At 43.3% G+C, this 21,361-nt stretch overlaps 1 protein-coding gene across 1 annotated transcript in view; it reads left to right on the forward strand.

Annotated features, from left to right (window-relative positions):
• The window catches only part of TEX264 (testis expressed 264, ER-phagy receptor), a 307,216-nt gene that overhangs the window by 217,609 nt on the left and 68,246 nt on the right, over positions 1-21,361 (forward strand). The window contains exon 3 of the mRNA XM_030206218.1: positions 8,652-8,814. Coding sequence (XP_030062078.1) covers positions 8,652-8,814 — 163 coding nt within the window. The remainder of the gene's footprint in view (positions 1-8,651; positions 8,815-21,361) is intronic.

A 21,361-nucleotide genomic window follows, 5' to 3' on the forward strand; every position in this document is an offset into this window, starting at 1 on the left:
TACTTCTGTCACTAGCTCTCAGATCGTGAGCCCTTGGGCCCAGGCCATGAATAGAAGGGGAATCTAGGAACGGCCTGGGGTGGACCGAACCAAAGCTAGAAAAAAAATTAATAAACCACAGGGTACTCACCCAGAACACCAGGCGCCCGAGGATAGGTGCAAAACTCCTCAAAGGTAGAGAACTTCAGGACACGTTCGGCCTGCACCCAACTACCGGAAGCAGAGCCACAGGAACCGGCTGGCAACAACATGACTCCACGGGGTAAAGCAGGGACAAAGATACCGGAATAGCTTCTCGAGACTTCACCTGCATTTATCCACTGTCCCCCAGGAGTTGAGCCCCTGGGTTCAGGTGGCTGGCAGGACTTCAAGCCAACAGAAGGTAGCAGTTGTATCAGGTGAAGCTGAACCAGACAGATAGGCAAGACAGACCAAGCAGGATCCTGCACTACAGAGAACTAAGCAAAAGAAGTACTGGCTAGAGCAAAGACTTTTAGGTACAAATAACCCACACATCCAGACACAGAGAGCGAGGGGTTAACATAGCACACTAACCTTAGAAAAAGAGGTGGAACCACAACAGACAGAAGTAAAACAAACAAGTTGACACATCACAGAAGGCACACACTGCCCTGTCAACCAGAGAACACAGCCCAGCTGCAGAGAAAAGCCAATTAACCACATGCTGAGACAAACAAATACAAAATGGAACACAGAGAAAATGCAGACAAGCCAGCACCTAGGAACACAAAAGAGGAGGAAACAGATTCCTTCAGCGCACAGAGCAACAGCTCTCAGAAGAAATAAGATAAGAGGCCACAGCTGGAGAATCCTAACGCTAGAGCAGTGCTTACCTGAAAACTGCAGGTAAAAATAGATCTTGATTACTGATGTCTGCTGCGGACATTAGCTACAACCCAGCTGACCAATAGCAACCAAGTCCCACCCATCTACCCTAGCAGAGAAGGTTCCAGCCCCTCCCTAGCCCTAGCAGAGTGGGTTCCAGCCTCTTCTCAGCCAAAGTTGCCAGATGGGTCGGTTTCCAACCCAATTGGGCTGGTTTTTAAGCGAGGATGTGGGAAATTTTCAAAGGCTGCTGGCTGCGGGAAATTGGGCTTTTTTTTCGCTGCAGCTGTGCGGGTTTGGGCGCTTTTCCGGGCCTTCTATTGGTCCAATTTTTGGTCCAATAGGAGCTTTTCCAGGGCTTCTATTGGTCCAATTTGGTCCAATAGAAGCTTTTCTGGGGCTTCTAATGGACCAATTTGGTCCAATAGAAGTTTTTCTGGGGCGGGGTTGACATCGGGGGGGCGGGGTTGACGACGTCAGAGGTGACAGGGGCAGGGTCAATGACGGAGGCGGGGTTTGACTTTGGGTGGGTTTAGGGCTGATTTTGGGTGGGGAAAATTTTTCCCATCTGGCAACCCGTGCTTAGCAGAAACATAGCAGTAGCATAACAAGGAGCTTACGAGGCTGGGAGACTGGGCGTCCAAATGGCAGATGACGTTTAAGGTGAGCAAGTACAAAGTTGCCAGAGAATGTGGTAAAGGCGGTTAGCTTATCGGAGTTTTAAAAAGGTTTTGCTGGCTTCCTAAAGGAAAAGTCCATAGACCATTATTAAATGGACTTGGGGAAAATCCACTATTTCTGGGATAAGCAGTATAGAACGTTTTGTACTTTTTTGGGACCTTGTCAGGTATTTGTGACCTGGATTGGCCACTGTTGGAAACAGGATGCTGGGCTTGATGGACCTTTGGTCTTTCCCAGTATGGTAATACTTATGTACTTATGTAAATTTTTTGGGTTGCTGATGGGTAATTGGTCCATGATGCTTTTTAGTAACAACTGCTCAGATTATTGATGAAAAATGCTGCGTGAATTCCTAGACAGTTAAACGATAATTCAAAAATGTTCTTTCTGATAGTGATATAATCATGCGCTTAGCAGGCATTATCCTACTACTGTCCTGTTGTCTCATGATGTTAGCTGAGCACACACATTTGCAGCTTCACATTTCATTTCAATTTGCAGTGATTGAGAGTGCACAAATTCATTTTATCTGTAATCTGGCCTGTGACTTCCAGATATATTATCTTCTTAGATATAGATAAGCAATGTGTGTCATACATTTTGACTAAGTGACTTATGTGATAAAAACTATTTGATGTTAATTTATGTAGCTCCCAAAGGAAACCCTCAGATTTTTAATTAAGGGATCAGTTAACCTGTACATTGTCTTTCAAAAGTCAAAATCCTTGTGAAAATGAGGGATATTTTTTCTTGTTTTCGTTGATTTGAGAGCCAGCACCTTTTGTTAAGCAAGGATGAATGAGCCTCCGTGCTACACATACTGACTTAGGAAGAGGAGGCATTAGATAGATCGATTTTACATTTTTTTTTAATTGTATAGCTTTTCAAACAGAAAACGTTTAGATTTTTAGATTTAATTACTTGATTTCCAAATCCAAACTTGAGGCAGATTGCAAATGTAGGTGCAGTCGAAGAGTCCCTGTCCAAGAAGACTGCCGCAGTTTGTCTCAGTTTGTGCCTGAGGAGTGGGACACACACAAATAGATAAGACTTAATTCTGACATTATTTCTGTGGTTTTGGGCATTTCTGGTGCATTTAAATACAGCTCTAGAGATAGCTTACAGCAAACACACTCCACAGGTCTTAAGCTTAAGCCCACCCACCCCAAGACTGACACTTCCCAAATAACTTTTCTACATACACTACTTATCACTAATTAACTCCACCCTAATTACAACCCCATCATAGTACACCTGTTCATACTCATTTTAACCAATCAGGATGACTTTTATTCTCTGTAATAATTGTGGTGCTTTAGTTTCAAGGCCAATCATCTGGAGACTTAAAGCTTGTCCTATCTGTCTTCAGCTCGCTAGTTTAAAACAGGAGCTCAGTAAAGTAAAGCAGGAATTGAATGCACTTAAAGCAGCTTCTAGGACTGCACAAAATCGTGCTGCACAGAATCATACCAAATTCTCACCACTGCCTCAAAGGATAAAACCTCCTAAGAATATATGGTTCACGGTAGGCTCAGGCAGACTTCGTTATGTGACACAGAAGCATCCGCCCTCATAAGTGTTGCCCCTACAGAATTCTTTTGCTCCATTAAGCACTGTGATGATCCTGAAAATAGAACTGAGGCAGAAGAAGCAATGAAAGTGGAACAAAAAGATATGAAGGTACCCAAAGAGAAAAGACACCCCCAAATCACAAATGTTGAAACACATACCAGGAAATGTAGATGGAAAGCAATGACCACAAATGCTCGCAGTCTAAGCAATAAAGTTCATGACCTTCAAGCCCTGATGTTGGAGGCAGACTTAGACGTTGCAATCACGGAGACATGGTTCAATGGTTCCCTCAAATGGGATGCAAACATAACTAGGCTATAATCTATTTAGGAAGGATAGAGATGGTCGTAAAGGTGGAGGAGTAGCTCTGTGTGTGAGAAATGATATCGCAGCGACTGAAATGACAGGGACCTGGGGAAAGGAAGAAGCGATATGGATCACCTTAAAAAGAGATGATAGAACCTCTGTCCACGTGGGTGTTGTCTACAGACCCCCGACACAATTGCAGGAACTAGAAAAAGATTTGATCGCAGATATTCAAAACTTGGGAAAGAAGAGAGGGGTACTGTTGCTGGGAGATTTCAATCTGCCGGATGTAGATTGGAAGGTGCCATCTGTGGAATCGGAAAGAAGTAGAGAGATCGTGCATGCTTTTCAGAGTGCTCTGCTCAGACAAATGGTGATGGACTACACGAGGGACAGAGTGACGCTGGATCTGGTGCTCAGAAATGGGGATAGAGTGTCAAATGTCCGAGTGGGTGCCCACCTGGGCAGCAGTGACCATCTAACAGTTTGGTTTGATATGACAGCTGAAGTGGAGGGTGGCCATTTAAAACTCAAAGTTCTGGATTTCAAGCATGCTGACTTTATTAAAATGGGGGAATACCTGAGGAAGGAGCTGATGGGCTGGGAGGACGAATGAGAAGTGGAAGGACAGTGGTCCAGGCTGAAAGAAGCTATAAATATGGCCACAAACCTTTATGTAAGGAGAGTAAATAAAAGCAAGAGAAAAAGGAAACCGATATGGTTCTCCAAGCAAGTGGCTGAGAAAATAAAGGCTAAAGAGTTGGCGTTCCTGAAAGACAGAAAAACTCAATTAGAGGAACACGGAGTGGAATATCGGATGAAACTGAAAGAAGCCAAGAGAGGGATACGTCTGACAAAAGCAGAAGAACAAATGGCTAGAAATGTAAGGAGGGTTGATTAAATTTCTTCAGGTATATTAGTGAAAGGAAGACTTAAAAGGGAATTGTAAGACTGAAAGATGCTGCGAACCGCTATGTAGATAATGATGAAGAAAAAGCAAATTTGCTAAATAGATACTTTTATTCTGTTTTCACAGAAGAAAATCCTCGAGAAGGACCACGATTGACTGACAAAAGCACGGATGATAATGGAGTGGATAGAGCACTGTTCACTGAAGAGTGTGTATGAACAACTTGAAAATCTAAAGGTGGACAAAGGCGTGGGACCGGACGAGATCCACCCCAGAATATTGAGGGAGCTCACAGAGGTTCTGACGGGTCCTCTTAAAGATTTGTTTAATAAATCCTTGGAGACAGGAGAGGTTCCGTGGGATTGGAGAACGGCGGATGTAGTCCCTCTTCACAAAAGTGGTGATAGGGAAGAAGCTGGAAACTACAGGCCGGTAAGCCTCACTTCGGTTATTGGAAAAGTAATGGAAGCGATGCTGAAGGAAAGGATTGTGAATTTCCTGGAAGTCAATAAGTTGCAAGATCCAAGACAACATGGTTTTACCAAAGGTAAATCGTGCCAAACAAATCTCATTGAATTCTTTGACTGGGTGACCGGAGAATTGAATCAGGGACGTGCTATAGACGTAATCATTATTATTATTTTTTGCATTTGTATCCAAAAAAGAAAACCACAGAAGCACCAAGAGCCTTAGGAAAGTGGGACACGATTCTTTATTAGCAACTGTTGATATTCCAAGATAGACCCGACTCGGGCTGTGTTTCGGTGCCTAGCGCCTGCGTCTGCATCAGGGGTCTGGTGTTTTTCAAGACAGAAACTTATTTTCTATCAAGTTGGATAACAATCCGTATAGATTCAAAGCAAATTGTGCTCAATGTGACAGGAAAGGCGAGTCCCTTCGTGTTTAGTTCAGAGAAGGAGAAGCAGGAGAAGCAGCAGTGGCTGGACAGCGTTAGTATTGGCGGCTGCGGGTGTCGAGGGAGTTGATGTGCCCGAGAGGGGGGTAGGGGCTTTGGTGATGCGCCACGGGGAGGGTCTTGGGTGATGCGTCGAGGGGGGGTAGGGGCTTGGGTGCTGCACCGGGGCGGAGGGGCTTGGGTGTTGCGCCGAGGGGGGGGGGACACTGAGCTGATTGGTAGGCAGGGGGAGGAGTAGGTCGCGGTTTTGCAGGGCAGGGGCTTCGGTGTTGCGCCGAGGGGGGGGCACTGACAGCTGTTTCCCAGGCAGGGGGAGGAGTAGCGAAACATGCTCCGCGTGTTTCCCTACTTCTCCCCTTGCCTTGGAATCAGCTGTCAGTGACATCACTGACGTCAGTGCATTCTAAACTGCCTAGCAGACCACCTCCGAGGGAGCCACGGTACCAGGCACATTAGAACGTTGGAGGCGAGAATTATTATATAGGATGAAAGAAACTAGCCAACGTGACATGTTCACAGATCATGTTTTAACTTGGCATGGCATAATTAAGGACAGCTGTTCAGGAGTGGCTAATTAAGCTCTTAGTTAAAGACAAACTGGTTCAGGTGCTGCATAATGGAAGTCAGGTATGAAAATGGATGGGTTCAGTTTCAGTCCTTTTTATTCTGTGAGATTGATGGTGACATCTGATGGAGTGTGGATATTGAGAGGTATTCAGAGCTTTCTAGAGTAGTGTCTAAATATGCACATGGGGTCCCATGCTGTTGCCATTTCACTTTTTCTGGGAGATCTGTAGAATACATTCTGCTACTCTTCAGTACTAATGTAACCATTTCTATTTGTTTTTACCCCATTGCCATCTCAAAAAAAATACTTTCTATGTTGTATAAATCTCTAAAAAGTGTGAGCAAAATCCAAATAACACAGTAGCTTCGATATATGTGTCGGAGGTGCCCCAGGATAATACTGATACAGATATCCATGGCTTGTGTCTGGTCTCGGGTCTAACCATGAGATTCTGACATGTCTCACTTCCCAGAAGATGGCACCTAGAGGTCTCTGTGGACATCGGTCACAAAAGGAAAGGCACTCTATTTCTAAGGCTATCACAAGTGCATCAACTCTCAAAATCAAGCATCAATTAAAGATCACCAGAACTGACCATCACGGAAATCCCAGCTGCAGATATCAAATTATTCTAATTCCTAAGCACCGGCATTGATGAATACCTCTTAACAGCATCATCACTGGTCCTCTTTGACATACTGTGCTGAGAGCAGAACAGGAATCCTTCATCCCTAGAGAATACTGCTTATCTGCAACAGTGGGGTGAGGGAGAGGGTGTTGTACAATGGTGTCTGAAGTTCTGAAGTCCAGCCACATCATGTGACTTAGGAAGACATCGCCTCTCCTCTTACAGCTCAGTCATGACACACTTGACACTGGTAATCTTATTTGAGGAGATGTACAACAAGATCCATCTTGGTACCTCACACCCAGCACCAACAATATCGACACTGATATAGAAAAGTGTTGAATCAGTTCTGGAGTCCATTTGGAAACAGTTAAAAGACTTAGACCCTGAAGGATGGTAAAGCCCAAGTTTGCACTGTGAAGATTTCTCTTGCCCACTGGGATCTACACATTGATGGTGAACAATGATGGCCAGAGCTTCCTCACTATATGTGCTCAACATGGACAGAATGATGATCTGCACCAACTCCGAAACCCATTGATGTCTTCACATTAATATCCTGCCCCTGGGGAGTGCCACTTTTCTATATGAGTGTTGATACTGTTGGTGCTGGGTGTGAGGTACCAAGGTGGATCCTGTTGTACATCTTTTTTCTTGTTTTTCTTTTCTCTCTCTCTCTCTCTGTGTATATATATATATATATATATATATATATATATATATATATATACGTATATATATATATATATATATATATGTATATATATATATATGTGTGTGTATATATATGTGTATACATATATATAAGAAGTTTATCTGCTTATCATAAGAACATTATCATATTAGGTCAAACCAGAGGTCTATCAAGTTAAGTTTCTTTTTTCCATCATTGGTAAATCGAGGTCCAAGCACTTTGCAGGATCAGAAAAAGCAGATTAGATTTCCTGATGCTTATCGAGAGGGGGAAGGGAAATGGGACTTGATATACTGCCTTTCTGAGGTTTTTGCAACTACATTCAAAGTGGTTTACATATATTCAGGTACGTATTTTGTACCAGGGGCAATGGAGGGTTAAGTGACTTGCCCAGAGTCACAAGGAGGTGCAGTGGGAATCGAACTCTGTTCCCCAGGATCAAAGTCCACTGCAGTAACCACTAGGCTACTCTTCCACTCCACTCCAGATCTATCTTGATGATAATGGGTTATGGACTTTTCCTTCAGAAACTAGTCTAAACCTTTGTTGAAGCTACCTACACTAACTACCTTTACCACAGCATCCAGTAACAAATTGCAGAGCTTAATCTGTACATTAAGTAAAAATAAATATGTTCTATTTGTTTTAAATGTATTCCTTTGTAACTTCATGGGTTGTCCCCTAGTCTTTGTGTGTCCTGAAGGTGTAAACCATCGATTCAAGTTTACCTGTTCTATTCCACACCACTCGTTTTATAGACTTTCTCCCCACAGCTGTCTCTCCTCCAAGCAGAAGGAGCCCTAACTTCTTTAGACTTTAGAGGAGACATTCCAGCCCTTTTATTGTTCTGTTTGCCCTACCTTTACCTTTTATAATTCTGCTGTACTTTTTTATTTGTTTGTTTGTTTGAGATGCAGTGACCAGAGTTAGGCCAAGGAGCAGTAGAGGTATAATAATAATCGCTGTTTTATTCTCCATTCCTTTCCAATTAATTCCTAACATTTTATTTGTTTTCTTGGCCAGCTACATGGATAACAACATAGAAGTTCTCACATTTCCACCCACCACTTAAAGGAATTGGTTTCAAGACTACTACCAAACCTGACGTTGTCTTGCACAACAGTGCCACTAAGGGAACCCTCATATGTGTGGTGCAGTGTTCTGGAAAACTTTGATTACCTCTCATTGTCTGGGCTTAATTGGATGAGGTCACCCATACGTGAGGACTTCTAGCCTGCATCAACCTTTTTGTCAATGGGTGGCATCCAATTCCATTCACTTCTGAAGTTTTTTTTGCAGTGGAGGAGAAAAACAAAGTAGCACAGTAATTGCCACTTTTGTGGCCTTAAATAGCCAAAAGTAGGATTGAGTATCATTGTGTGCTATTGGTCTCTCTTTGCAGTGCTGATACTTGCTAGCTGTAGGCTGGGTTGAGATCAAAACCTCATTGTATGACACCTTTTGAGCTAGTGACCTTCCTGCACTAAGCCTTTTATCGAATCACTCCAGTATTTCTTCTTTGTTTTTCAGGAGAGGAAGCTGTGTGCCCACCCCTGGATCGAAATCTACAAAGGAGACAAAATCTACTTTGTGTGTCCTCTTTCGCGCCAGGGAGATTTCTACGTCCCAGAGATGAAAGCGATACAGAAGAAAAGTCAAATGGAGGGGGAGGACGGACAGATGGACAACACAGGTTTGAAATAGATTATGCTTTCTTCCTCCTCCTCTTCCCTTCTGTCTTTTTGGTGTGATCTGAAACCTTCCCTGGTTCAGACTGACTTCCCTCAGGTAATCAAGGCTTTTGTTAAATAAAGCATTGATAAGACCATTATCAAACCATTGTATATTTTCAGGGACAAACTGATCTAGTCTTGGTCTCAACCGGGCCTATAGTTCTGTTTTCTCAAGAAAAAGTGGGACTAAAAGTCCATAAATACAGTGGGATTAAAACTGGATCTAGAGTAGTCTGTGCTTAAGTAATATGGCCAGTTTATAATCCTATGCAGTTGTCAAACAGCAAGAACAGATCCTTTTCTGATCTTGGTGTAACCTTCACTCCCATTTTCTTAGCCCTTTAAGGAGTTCACAATGGATTTTTGCCAACTTAATTGACATTTACAGGATTGAAAAAAAGTCAGAGTTTTACAAACACTGATAACATTTGCAGAGTATGTCAAAATTGGGTTTTCAGTAAAGGTCTTCCTTTGAAGTAGTTCTTCCAAAGGGAAGAATGAAGGGGGGGAATCATTTTGGGAAATGCTATGGATAAATTAGCCAACATTGCTCCACAGGGAAGACTAGTAAGGTTGGCAGCCAACCAGTATTCAGCCAGAGTGGCTACTTTTCATTAAGGGAGGCCAGCAACCAGCTACCTTTTGGGCGTTTTCGCAAGATGTTTGGGGTGGAGGGGTACATGTGTTAGAGGAGAGGAGGTTTTAAAAAAAAAAAGGAACATAAAGTGACATTTTTCTATTAGACTAACAGTACATTTTCCCACTTATTCTATACATTTAGCATCTGAGTGTGCCACTTGCATGCTAAAATTATCAAATATTATCAGCACTATTCTCAAAATGATGTGCACCAAGCTTGTTTGGTGTGTAAATGCAAGAAGCTGCTCATAGGGAGGCACGTAGGGGATGGAAGGGACCAAAGTTTACTAGTGTATCTTATAGAGCATACACTAAAGTGCTGTATATTTGTGCCTGCAGTTGAGATTGCATAAGTCGGTGTGCCTAACTGTAGCCGTGTAGATATTGGCTTGGCACCCAGATGCTGTTATAGAATTCACGCTCTAGTTTCAGGTCACTGCTGTAGATCTCTACTTGGCAAAGTTGAAAAAGTGATTAGATGGAAACCAAGGTTGCTTCATAGATCCAGTCCAGTGGTATCTGTGACTGCCTCTGCAATAACTTTACTGTTGCAGCTTCTCAAGAGTGGACTTTATACCAGAGAGAGATTTATCTCTGACCACTGGAGAAATTCTCTGAATAGAGAATAAATCAAAGGTGTCGGGAATAATACTAGACTTGAAATTTAACTTTTGAGGCCCAGATAAATGACCTAGCAAAGAAATTCTTTTTAGATTGCATCATCTCCAACCCATCCCTTCCTCTTTAAGTCACAACAGCTTTAGGATTATTGTAACTCTTCATTTAGTTGATTTTCAGTCAAGTTGCCTCAAAAACTTCAATTGCTTCAAAATACACCAGCAAGGTGACTAGGTAAGTTTGGAAGAGCATCTCCTCTTCTGAAAACGTTTCATTGGCTTCCAATTAAATTATGAATTGAATTTAAATTAGTTTGTTTAATATTTAAATCCTTATATGGCCAAAACTTTGCAGAACTTATACAACTATTCAACCTTCCTATCAATTGTTTTAATTCTTGAGCTGTTTCGATGTTATGATTAGGTTATCCCTCTGTAAAAAAATATATATATATATTTGTTTGAAATCATTGGTTTTAATATCAGAGTGTGAAAGTATAGAACAGTCTTCCAAATGTGATTAGACAAATTACTTCCTATTTTGCTCTTTGGAAATCTCTAAGAGCACATTTGTTTCCAAATTAGAGTGTGGAACTTTTTTATGGGTTTTTATACTGGTCTGTATGTTATTCTTATATTTATGTAGAAGATCTTGCGCTGTAATCTGCCTTGAATCTTTTTTTTGAAAAGGCGGAGTATAAGACACAGAATAGAATGGAACATTGCAACCTTAAGCTTATTACAACAAAAGTTGTGTTTAAACTGCAGACCCTGTATTATGAAAGAGAGATTTTAACTTGGAAAAACAGCCAACAGAGAAATCAGGATGAGGGTGTGAGACATAAAAACACACACATTTGAATTATGATGATGTTCCCATCTATTTTAGAAGTCTGCTCCAAGAATACCACATTTCACCTATTATTTCAGCTTTTCTCTCTTACCTAGTCCTAATCTGGAACCTTAAAATGAAAGTCATTAGTATTTCTCCAATATTTATATCTTTTGGAATCCTTTCTTGTTATTTGTTTTCTTTTTTTGAACTTGCCAGTGATGGGGTTTTGTTTTCATTTTTTTTGTACGGAAAACTAGTGTCAAATTTCTGTGAGAAGTTAAGTCTTTCCTTGTGTGTTTTGGCTCCATCAGGGAATCCTCTTGAAAGAAAATCGATCCAGGTCCTGGCTTTAAAAAAAAAATTTTTTTGAGCGGTACATGCCAGTACTAAATATCAATGACTTCTCTTCTGTGTGCTCTAAGAGGGTAATTTTATAACAGAGCACCTCAGGTCATGCCTACTTAACATAGTAACATAGTAGATGACGGCAGAAAAAGACCTGCACGGTCCATCCAGTCTGCCCAACAAGATAACTCTTATGTGCTACTTTTTGTGTATACCCTACTTTGATTTGTACCTGTGCTCTTCAGGGCACAGACCGTATAAGTCTGCCCAGCACTATCCCCGCCTCCCACCACCGACTCTGGCACAGACCATATAAGTCTGCCCAGCACTATCCCTGCCTCCCAACCACCAGTCCGGCCTCCCACCACCGGCTCTGTGATGCTGTTTTATAAAGATACAGGCAGTACACCTTCTCGAGAGTAGATATGAATGTGAGTGTGTTCTTTACACAGATACACATGTATTTGATAAAGTACACACTTAAATCACAACTCTGTCCTTGTGCTTGCCTGCTATAGAAGTATGCATCAGCTTGCACTGTGCATACTTTCAGGCATGACCTAATTTTATAAGAGACTATTTACCTGCAAAACTGAGTTTATACCATTACCCTCTTAAATGCTGTGTCAATATCCAATGTAATCATGTGGGCTAATGCCCAGAAAGAGATGCCTGTTAGTAGGGGTTACTACAGTAGCAAGGACTTGGGGAAGTAACTACAGTTCATGCAACCCTGCCCACTTCAAGAATGGCCCTCCCTGCTGACAGTGTTAAAAGCTACACCAAGCATACAGTAATGCAGGATGGAGGATCTATGAATAAATGTGTTGACGCCTTGCTTTGTGGCTCAAGCCACAGCTACAGAATAAATTCTGCTGAAGGGGCCCAACAGGAACAGAGGCAGAGCACAGCAAGAACATAAAAATAGCCATATTGGGTCAGACCGATGGTCCACCAACTGATAGTGGGATACAAGTGGAGGAGAATCCACCAGAGTATACACTGGGAGAGAAAAGAGGAAAACCAGGAAAGAGCAGAACTTTGAAATCCAAGCGAGGACAACATATCAAGGAGTAGGTGGTGATCGACAGTGTCAAAAGCAGCAGATAGATCGAGAAGGATGAGGATAGAATAGAGACCTTTGGATCTGGCCAGGAACAGGTCATTGGAGACTTTAGCAAGAGCTGTTTCAGTTGAATGAAGAGAGTGAAAGCCAGATTGAAGTGGATCAAGAATAGCTTCAGATGAAAGAAAGTCATGACAACGGTGGTGAACAGCACGTTCCAAGTATCTTGGATAGGAAAGGAAGGAGGGAGATGGGGGTGATAGTTAGAAGGACAGGTAGGGTCTAATGAAGATTTTTTGAGGATTGGTGTAACTGCGACATTTTTGAAAGCATCAGGAACAGTCGCAGTGGAAAGTGAAAGACTGAGGATATGACAGATGGAACGGATGACAGTAGGAGAAGTAGTGCTGAGTACATGGGTGGGAATAGCATCAGAGGAACAGGTAGTCAGTTTGGAGGAGGAAAGAACATGTGCAGTTTTCCCATCAGTGATTTCAGAAAAGAGGGCAGAGGTTGAAAGAGTGTTGAGAGAATGGACTGAGAGAAGGAGAGGAGGACGTGACTTGGTTGAGAATTCAAGGTTAATCTGTGAACCGTCTGAAAGTACTCAACCCAGAGTCTGGGGAGAAAGTGAAGTGAGAGTTGGAGGTAAAGGCACTTTGAGGAGAGAGTTCAGTGTGGCAAAGAGATGTCGAGGGTTTGAGCCAAAAGAGTTTGTCAGCTGGATTCAGTTGGCAAGTGAAAGAGCAGACTGGAAGGAGTTCAGAAAGAATTTGAAATGTATGAAGTCAGCATGCGCACGGGATTCAGCAGATCAGCACAGGAACGTAGGTAGCAGATTCTAGAGGTCAGCTAAGGCTGGGGTTTGGTACACTTACAGAACAGGGAATGGGAGGAGCAAGATTATCCAGAACAGAGGAGAGAATAGAATAGAGGAAGAGACAGCCTCATTGACAGATTTGGATAGCATAGTGGTTGAGAAGAGGTTTGAAACATTGGAGGACAGAGTAGAAGAGTCAACAGCTTGAAGATTCCCTAATGTATTGATGGAGATTGGACGGGACTGGAGGCGGGGCGGAGCGTGGAAGGGACTGGGGGGGAGGGAGTTTGTGTGAAATTTATCAGATGATGGTCAGAGAGGGGAAGAGATGAGGAGCAGAAACTGGAGAGTGAGCAGTTGGAGAAAAAGGTAAGATCAAGACAGTGGCCATTCTGGTGAGTAGGGTTGGAGCACAGTTGAAGATTGAAAGAGGATGTTAAAGCGAGAAACTGAAAAGCATAAGAGTCAAGAGGGATCATTAGTATGAATGTTAAAAACCCAAAGAATGAGGGAATGAAATGAAGGTTCAAGAAAGAAGGAAAGCCAGGAATCAGTCAATGAGAAAGGAAGAAAGGGACTTATCAGGGAGTCGATAAATGACTGCTACTCGGAGAGGTAGAGGACTGAATAGACGGATGGAGTGGACTTTGAAGGAAGAAAAGCAGTGAGACTGAGGTGGAAGGTTGAAACTTACAAGAGGGTGAGAGTAGTAGCCCGACACCACCTCCCCAGCCAACCGGGTGAGGAGTATGGGAGAAAAGGGTAACCGTGACACAGGGCTGCAGCTTAAGCATAGTCTTCAGGGCAAAGCCAAGTCTCAGGACAAGTGGATGGAGAGTACGAGAGATAAAATAGGTTCGCCTGGATCGCCTGGTGACTTTTTTTTAGATACATTAAAAGCAGGAAACCGGCAAAAAGAATTGGTTGGCCTGCTGGATGACCAGGTTGTAAAAAGGGGCGATCAAGGAAGACAAAGAAATAGCAGAAAAACTAAATTAGTTCTTTTCTTCGGTCTTCACCGGGGAAGATTTGGGTGAGATACCGGTGCTGGACAGGGTATTCAAAGTTGAAGAATTGGAAAAACTTAATGAAATATCTTTAAACCTGGAAGACGTAATGGAGCAGTTCTGCAAACTGAAGAGTAGCAAATCTCCTGGACCAGATGGTTTTCACCCCAGGGTACATAAGTACATAAGTATCGCCATGCTGGGACAGACCAAGGGTCCATCGAGCCCAGCACTCTGTCACCGACAGCGGCCAAAAGAACAAGCAATTTGTCCCGTCCATCCTAGAAATACTGTATTCCCTCGTCCATTCAATAACATTCTATGGCTTTTTCCACCAGGAAGCCGTCCAACCCATTTGAAATTCGCTAGGTTAACCGCCTTAACCACCTTTTCCGGCAGCGAATTCCAGAGTTTAACTATGTGTTGGAGTGAAGAAAAATTTCCTCCGATTCGTTTTAAATTTACCACACTGCAGCTTCATCGCATGCACCCTTGTCCTAGTATTTTTGGAAAGCGTAAACAGACACTCCACATCGACCTGTTCCATTCCACTCATTATCTTATAGACCTTTATCATATCTCCCCTCAGCCGCCTTTTCTCCAAGCTGAAGATCCCCATCCTCTTCAGCCTATCCTGATAGGGAAGCCGTCCCATCCCCTGTATCATCTTTGTCGCCCTTCTCTGCACCTTTTCCAATTCCACTATATCTTTTTTGAGGTGCGGCGACCAGAATTGAACCCAATACTCAAGGTGCAGTCGCACCATGGAGCGATACAACGGCAGAATAATATCCTTATTTTTGTTTTCCATCCCTTTCCTAATGGTACCCAACATTCTATTTGCTTTCCTAGCCGCAGCAGCACATTGAACAGAAGTTTTCAATGTATCATCAACGACGACACATAGATCCTTTTCTCGGTCCGTGACTCCCAACACTGAACCTTGCATGGTGTAGTTATAGTTTGGGTTCCTCTTTCCCACATGCATCACTTTGCACTTGTTCACATTAAACGTCACCTGCCATTTAGACACCCAGTCTCCCAGTCTCGTAAGGTCCTCTTGTAGCACAATCTTCCCGCAATTTGATGACTTTGAATAACTTTGTGTCATCGGCAAATTTGATTACCTCACTAGTTACCCCCATCTCTAGGTCATTTATGAATATGTTAAGAAGCAGAGGTCCCAGCACCAATCCCTTCGGGACCCTGCTAACTACCCTTCTCCATTGCGAATATTGACCTTTTAGTCCTACTCTCTGTTTCCTATCTATCAACCAGTTTTTAATCCACAGTACAACACTACTTCCGATCCCATGTCCCTCTAATTTCCTCTGTAGTCTTTCATGAGGGACCTTATCAAACGCCTTCTGAAAATCTAGATACACAATATCAACCGGCTCACCTTTGTCCACATGTTTGTTTACCCCTTCAAAGAAATGCAGCAGATTGGTGAGGCAAGACTTCCCTTTACTAAATCCATGTTGACTTTGTCCCATTAGTCCATGCTTTTGAACGTGCTCTGTAATTTTGTTCTTAATAATAGTTTCTACCATTTTGCCCGGTACCGACGTCAGACTCACCGGTCTATAATTTCCCGGGTCTCCACTGGAACCTTTTAAAAATATCGGCGTTACATTGGCCACCCTCCAATCTTCTGGTACCACGCTCGATTTTAAGGATAAATTACAAATCAATAACAGTAGCCCTGCCAGCTCGTTTTTTAGTTCTATCAGTACCCTAGGGTGAATACCATCTGGTCCAGGAGATTTGCTACTCTTCAGTTTGCAGAACTGCTCCATTGCGTCTTCCAGATTTACAGATATTTCAATAAGGTTTTCCGACTCTTCAGCTACGAATACCCTGTCCGGCACCGGTATCCCTCCCAAATCTTCCTCGGTGAAGACCGAGGCAAAGAACTCATTTAGTTTTTCTGCTATTTTTTTCTCTTCCTTGATTGCCCCTTTTACACCCGAGTCATCCCGTGGGCCAACCGATTCTTTTGCCGGTTTCCTGCTTTTACTGTATCTAAAAAAAGTTTTACTATCAGTTTTCGCCTCTAACGCTATCTTTCTTTCAAAATCCCATTTGCCTTTCTTATCAGCGCTTTGCATCTGACTTGACATTCCCTATGCCGCTTCTTATTTTCCTCATTCGGTTCCTGATACCTCATTCAGGTACTGATAGAACTAAAAAATGAGCTGGCAGAGCTACTGTTATTGATTTGTAATTTATTCTTAAAATCGAGCGTGGTACCGGAAGATTGGAGGATGGCTAGTGTAATGCCGATTTTTAAAAAAAGGTTCCAAGAACAAAATTACAGAGCATAATCAAAAGCATAGATTAATGAGACAAAGTCAACATGGATTTTGTGAATGGAAATCTTGCCTCACCAATCTACTACAAATCTTTGAAGGGGTGAACAAACGTGAATAAAGGTGAGCCAGTTGATATTGTGTATCTGGATTTTCAGAAGGCGTTTGACAAAGTACCTCATAGAAACATAGAAACATGACGGCAGATAAAGGCCATATGACCCATCCAGTCTGCCCATCCTCTATAACCCCTAATTCTTCCTGTTCCTAAGCGATCCCACATGCTTATCCCATGCCTTTTTAAATTCTGGAACAGTCCTCCACTCCAGCACCTCCACCTGGAGGCCATTCCACGCCTCTACCACCCTTTCTGTGAAATAATACTTCCTTAGGTTACTCCTAAGCCTATTCCCTCTTAACTTTGTCGTATGCTCCCTCATTCCAGAGTTCTCCTTCATTTGAAAAAGGCTCTCTTCCTGTACATAAATGCCCTTGAGATATTTAAATGTTTCTATCGTGTCATCTCTTTCCCTGCTCTCTTCCAGCTTATACATGTTGACGTTCATAAGCCTGCCCATATAATTCTTGCTTTCAAGACCGCTTACTAATTTTGTAGCCGCCATCTGGACCGACTCCATCCTGTTTATATCTTTCCGTAGGTGCGGTCTCCAGAACTGCACGCAGTACTCTAAATGAGGCCTCACCAGAGACCTATACAAAGGCACTATCACCTCCTTTTTCCTGCTGGTCATGCCTCTCTTTGTGCACCCAAGCATCCTTCTGACTTTGGCCGTCGCTTTTTCTACCTGTTTGAAAGCTTTAAGGTCGTCAGACACAATCATCCCCAAGTCCCGCTCTTCCTTCGCACACTGACGCACTACACCCCCTATACTGTACCATTCCCTCGGATTTTTGTGACCCAAGTGCATGACCCTGCATTTGGATTAAACCTTAGTTGCCAAATATCGGTCCATTCCTCTAGCTTTGCTAGGTCCTTCCTCATGTCATTCACACCCTCCAGGGTGTCCATCCTGTTGCAGAGTTTAGTATCATCTGCAAAGAGACGAACCTTACTAGACAGCCCTTCCGCAATATCGCTCACAAAGACGTTAAAAAGAGCCGGCCCTAGGACCGATTCCTGCGGTACTCAACTGACCACCTCCTTTTCTTCAGAGCAAGCTCCATTTACCACCACCCTCTGTCTCCTACCATTCAACCAATTTTTTACCTAATCCGTTACTCTAGGTCCCACTCCGAGGGCACTCAATTTATTTATCAGTCGCCTGTGCGGAACCGTGTCAAAGGCTTTGCTGAAATCCAGGTATACCACGTCAAGCGCCCCTCCCATATCCAACTGTTTGGCCACCCAGTCGAAGAAGACAGATTCGTCTGACACGACCTGCCACTAGTGAAGCCATGCTGCCTCGAGTGTCGCATTCCATTTAGTTCAAGAAATGTCACAATCCTCCTTTTTAGAAGCGTTTCCATTAGCTTACTCACCACCGAGGTCAGGCTAACATTCGCCCTTCTCCAGTCCACCGGGACCACTCCAGTTTCTAAGGAAGCATTGAAGAGGTCCGTCAGCAGAGCCGACAGAACTTCTCTGAGTTCCTTAAGCACCCTCGGGTGTATTCCATCAGGCCCCATCGCTCTGTCTACTTTTAGTTTGGCAAGCTCCTCACAAACACAGTCCTCTGTAAACGGGTCTTGGTCTACCATCCATCCGTCCCCTTTAGCCTTTGTTTTCTGCAGCCCTACCCACGGTCTTTCATTCGTGAACACAGAGCTAAAATAATCGTTAATTAGTTCAGCTTTATCCTTATCATCTTCCACATATTTCTCTCCCTCAGCTTTGAGCCTCACAATGCTATTATGGCCCTTCCTCTTGTCACTTACATATCTGAAAAAGGTCTTGTCCCCCAATTTTACCGTATTAGCTATCTTTTCCTCCATTTGCCGCTTCGCTGTCCTGATAGCTTTTCCAGCTTCTCTTCGCTTATTTAGATATTTTCTCCTGTCTTCCTCTTTCTGAGTCGTCTTATAACGTGCAAAGGCTAGCCTTCTTTCCCTTACTTTTTCTACTACTACATTCGAGTACCAGAGAGGACTTCTTTTCCTCTTACTTTTATGTAATTTTCTAACATAAAGGTTAGTTGCCTTTAATATAACTCCTTTCAGTCTTGTCCATTGCTGTTCTGCATCCTTCAGCTGTTCCCATCCCGCTAACTGTTCCTTGAGAAATTCTCCCATCTCTGCAAAGTTAGTTCCTTTGAAGTCCAGGACCTTCAGTCTCGAGTGAGCCCTCTCTTCTGTTTTAATATTGAACCATACCATATGATGACCACTAGATGCCAAATGGTCCACCGCCTTGACGTCAGCACCAGGTCCAGAACAGCTCCATCCCACGTCAGTTTCGTCACCCGTTGCCGGAACAATTCTTCCTGTAAGGAATCTAAGATCTCTTTGCTTCTAGACGACCCCGCAGCTGGGGTAAAGGGAATGGAACGACTTCCCTATGAGGAAAGGCTAAAGCGGCTAGGGCTCTTCAGCTTGGTGAAAAGGCGGCTGAGGGGAGATATGATAGAAGTCTATAAAATAATGAGTGGAGTTGAACGGGTAGATGTGAAGCATGTTTACGCTTTCCAAAAATACTAGGACTAGGGGGCATGCGATGAAGCTACAATGTAGTAAATTTAAAATGAATCGGAGAAAATGTTTCTTCACTCAACGTGTAATTAAACTCAGGAATTTGTTGCCACAGAATGTGGTAAAGGTGGTTAGCTTAGCGGAGTTTAAAAAAGGTTTGGACGGCTTCCTAAAGGAAAAGTCCATAGACCATTATTAAATGGGGAAAATTCACTATTTCTGGGATAAGCAGTATAAAATGTTTTGTACTTTTTGGGGATTTTGCCAGGTATTTGTGACCTGGATTGGCCACTGTTGGAAACAGGTTGCTGGGCTTGATGGACCTTTGGTCTTTCCCAGTATGGGAATACTTATGTACTTATGTTGTGGATGTAGGAAAATTTGTTGCAGATGGAGCAGGCATTCCAGAGAGCACATGAGAAAGGCAGGGAAGAAGGGGAAAGGAGAGGAACAGAAATTAGATTGGCGACATTGTGGTGTGACCTGCACAAATAGTGATGAGTGCTGATGTGGAGGAGCAGAATTGGGATTGATATCCCCAGCGTAGAGGAGGACAAAGGAACAAGGGAGTACAGAGGAGAGGCATGACGAAGGTGAGATGTACTCAAACAGAATAGAGATGGTTGAATGAATGAAAGGAAGGAAATGTTAAACGTTGAGATCTGAGAAGAAGGGAGAAGACAAAAGAGGTGATGATAGCAGAAGGTGGGCAATGTGTTACTGCAGTATACAGTGTTTCAGATGGAGAAAGAGAAACTGTACTGGAGCCATAAGAAATAGCAAAAAAAAAAAGTTAAAACCCTGGTGGTCCAATGAGACCCTGCCACCCACCCATGAAGGCTAGCCCTGGTGAACCCCCCCAACCCCATCCTACCTTCAAGAAGGAGGATGGACTACCACTCCCTCCCTCCTCCTGCTAGGCTAGGACGCCACCTCAAATGATGATGCCCTGCCCGCGGTATCCTTGAATGCACTGGGTGGGGCTTAACTTCCACATAACTCCCTTGCATAGAAGTTAAGCCCTGTACAGTGCATCGCCATTTTGAGGAGGCAGCCCGGCAGGAGAAGGGATGGAATACTGGTCCCTCATGCTTCTTGGAAGTAGGATGGGGTTGGGAGGTTCACCACTAGACCACCAGGGCTAGCCTTTGTGGGTGGGTCCCACTGGATGACCAGGTATTTACTTTTTTTCTAGGGAGTTTACATCTTTAAGGGTTTGGGGTCCACCAGAGTGGAAGAACAAATGGCTAGAAATGTAAGGAGGGGGCGACAAAAGTTTCTTCAGGTATATTAGTGAAAGGAGGAAGTCTAAAAATGGAATTGTGAGACTGAAAGATGCTGTGAACTGCTATGTGGATAATGATGAAGGAAATGCAGATTTGCTAAACAAATACTTTCGTTCTGTTTTCACTGAAGAAAATCCTGGAGAAGGACCACAATTGACTGGCAGAAGTACATATGTGAGTGGATTGGATATAGCATCGTTCACAGAAGCGAGTGTGTATGAACAACTTGAAAATCTAAAGGTGGACAAAGCCATGGGACCTTAAGGGATCCACCCCAGAATATTGAGGGAGCTCAAAGAGGTTCTGGCGGGTCCTTTTAATAAATCCTTGGAGACAGGAGAGGTTCCATGGGATTGGAGAACAGCGGATGTTTTCCCTCTTAACAAAAGCAGTGATAGGGAAGAAGCTGGAAACTACAGGCCGGTAAACCTCACTTACATTATTGGAAAAGTAATGGAAGCGATGCTGAAGGAAAGGATAGTGAATTTCCTGGAAGCCAATAAGTTGCAAGATCCAAGACAACATGGTTTTACCAAAGGTAAATCGTGTCAAACGAATCTCATTGAATTCTTTGACTGGGTGACCAGAGAATTGAATCAAGGATGTAATCTACTTAGATTTCAGCAAAGCTTTTGACACAGTTCCCCACAGGAAGCTCTTGAATAAATTTGACTGGCTGAAGATAGGACCCAACGTGGTGAACTGGTTGACGGACAGACGCCAGAGGGTGGTGGTTAATGGAATTCACTCAGATGAGGGAAAGGTGAGTAGAGGAGTGCCTCAGGGATTGGTGCTGGGGCCGATTCTGGTCAATATATTTGTGAGTGACATTGCCGAAGGGTCAGAAGATAAAGTTTGCCTTTTTGCAGATGATACCAAGATTTGTAACAGAGTGGACACAAAAAAAGCAACACTGGGCCTTCAAGACAAGTTT

The sequence above is a fragment of the Microcaecilia unicolor genome, chromosome 6, assembly GCF_901765095.1.
Source record: "Microcaecilia unicolor chromosome 6, aMicUni1.1, whole genome shotgun sequence".
Classification (NCBI taxonomy): domain Eukaryota; kingdom Metazoa; phylum Chordata; class Amphibia; order Gymnophiona; family Siphonopidae; genus Microcaecilia; species Microcaecilia unicolor.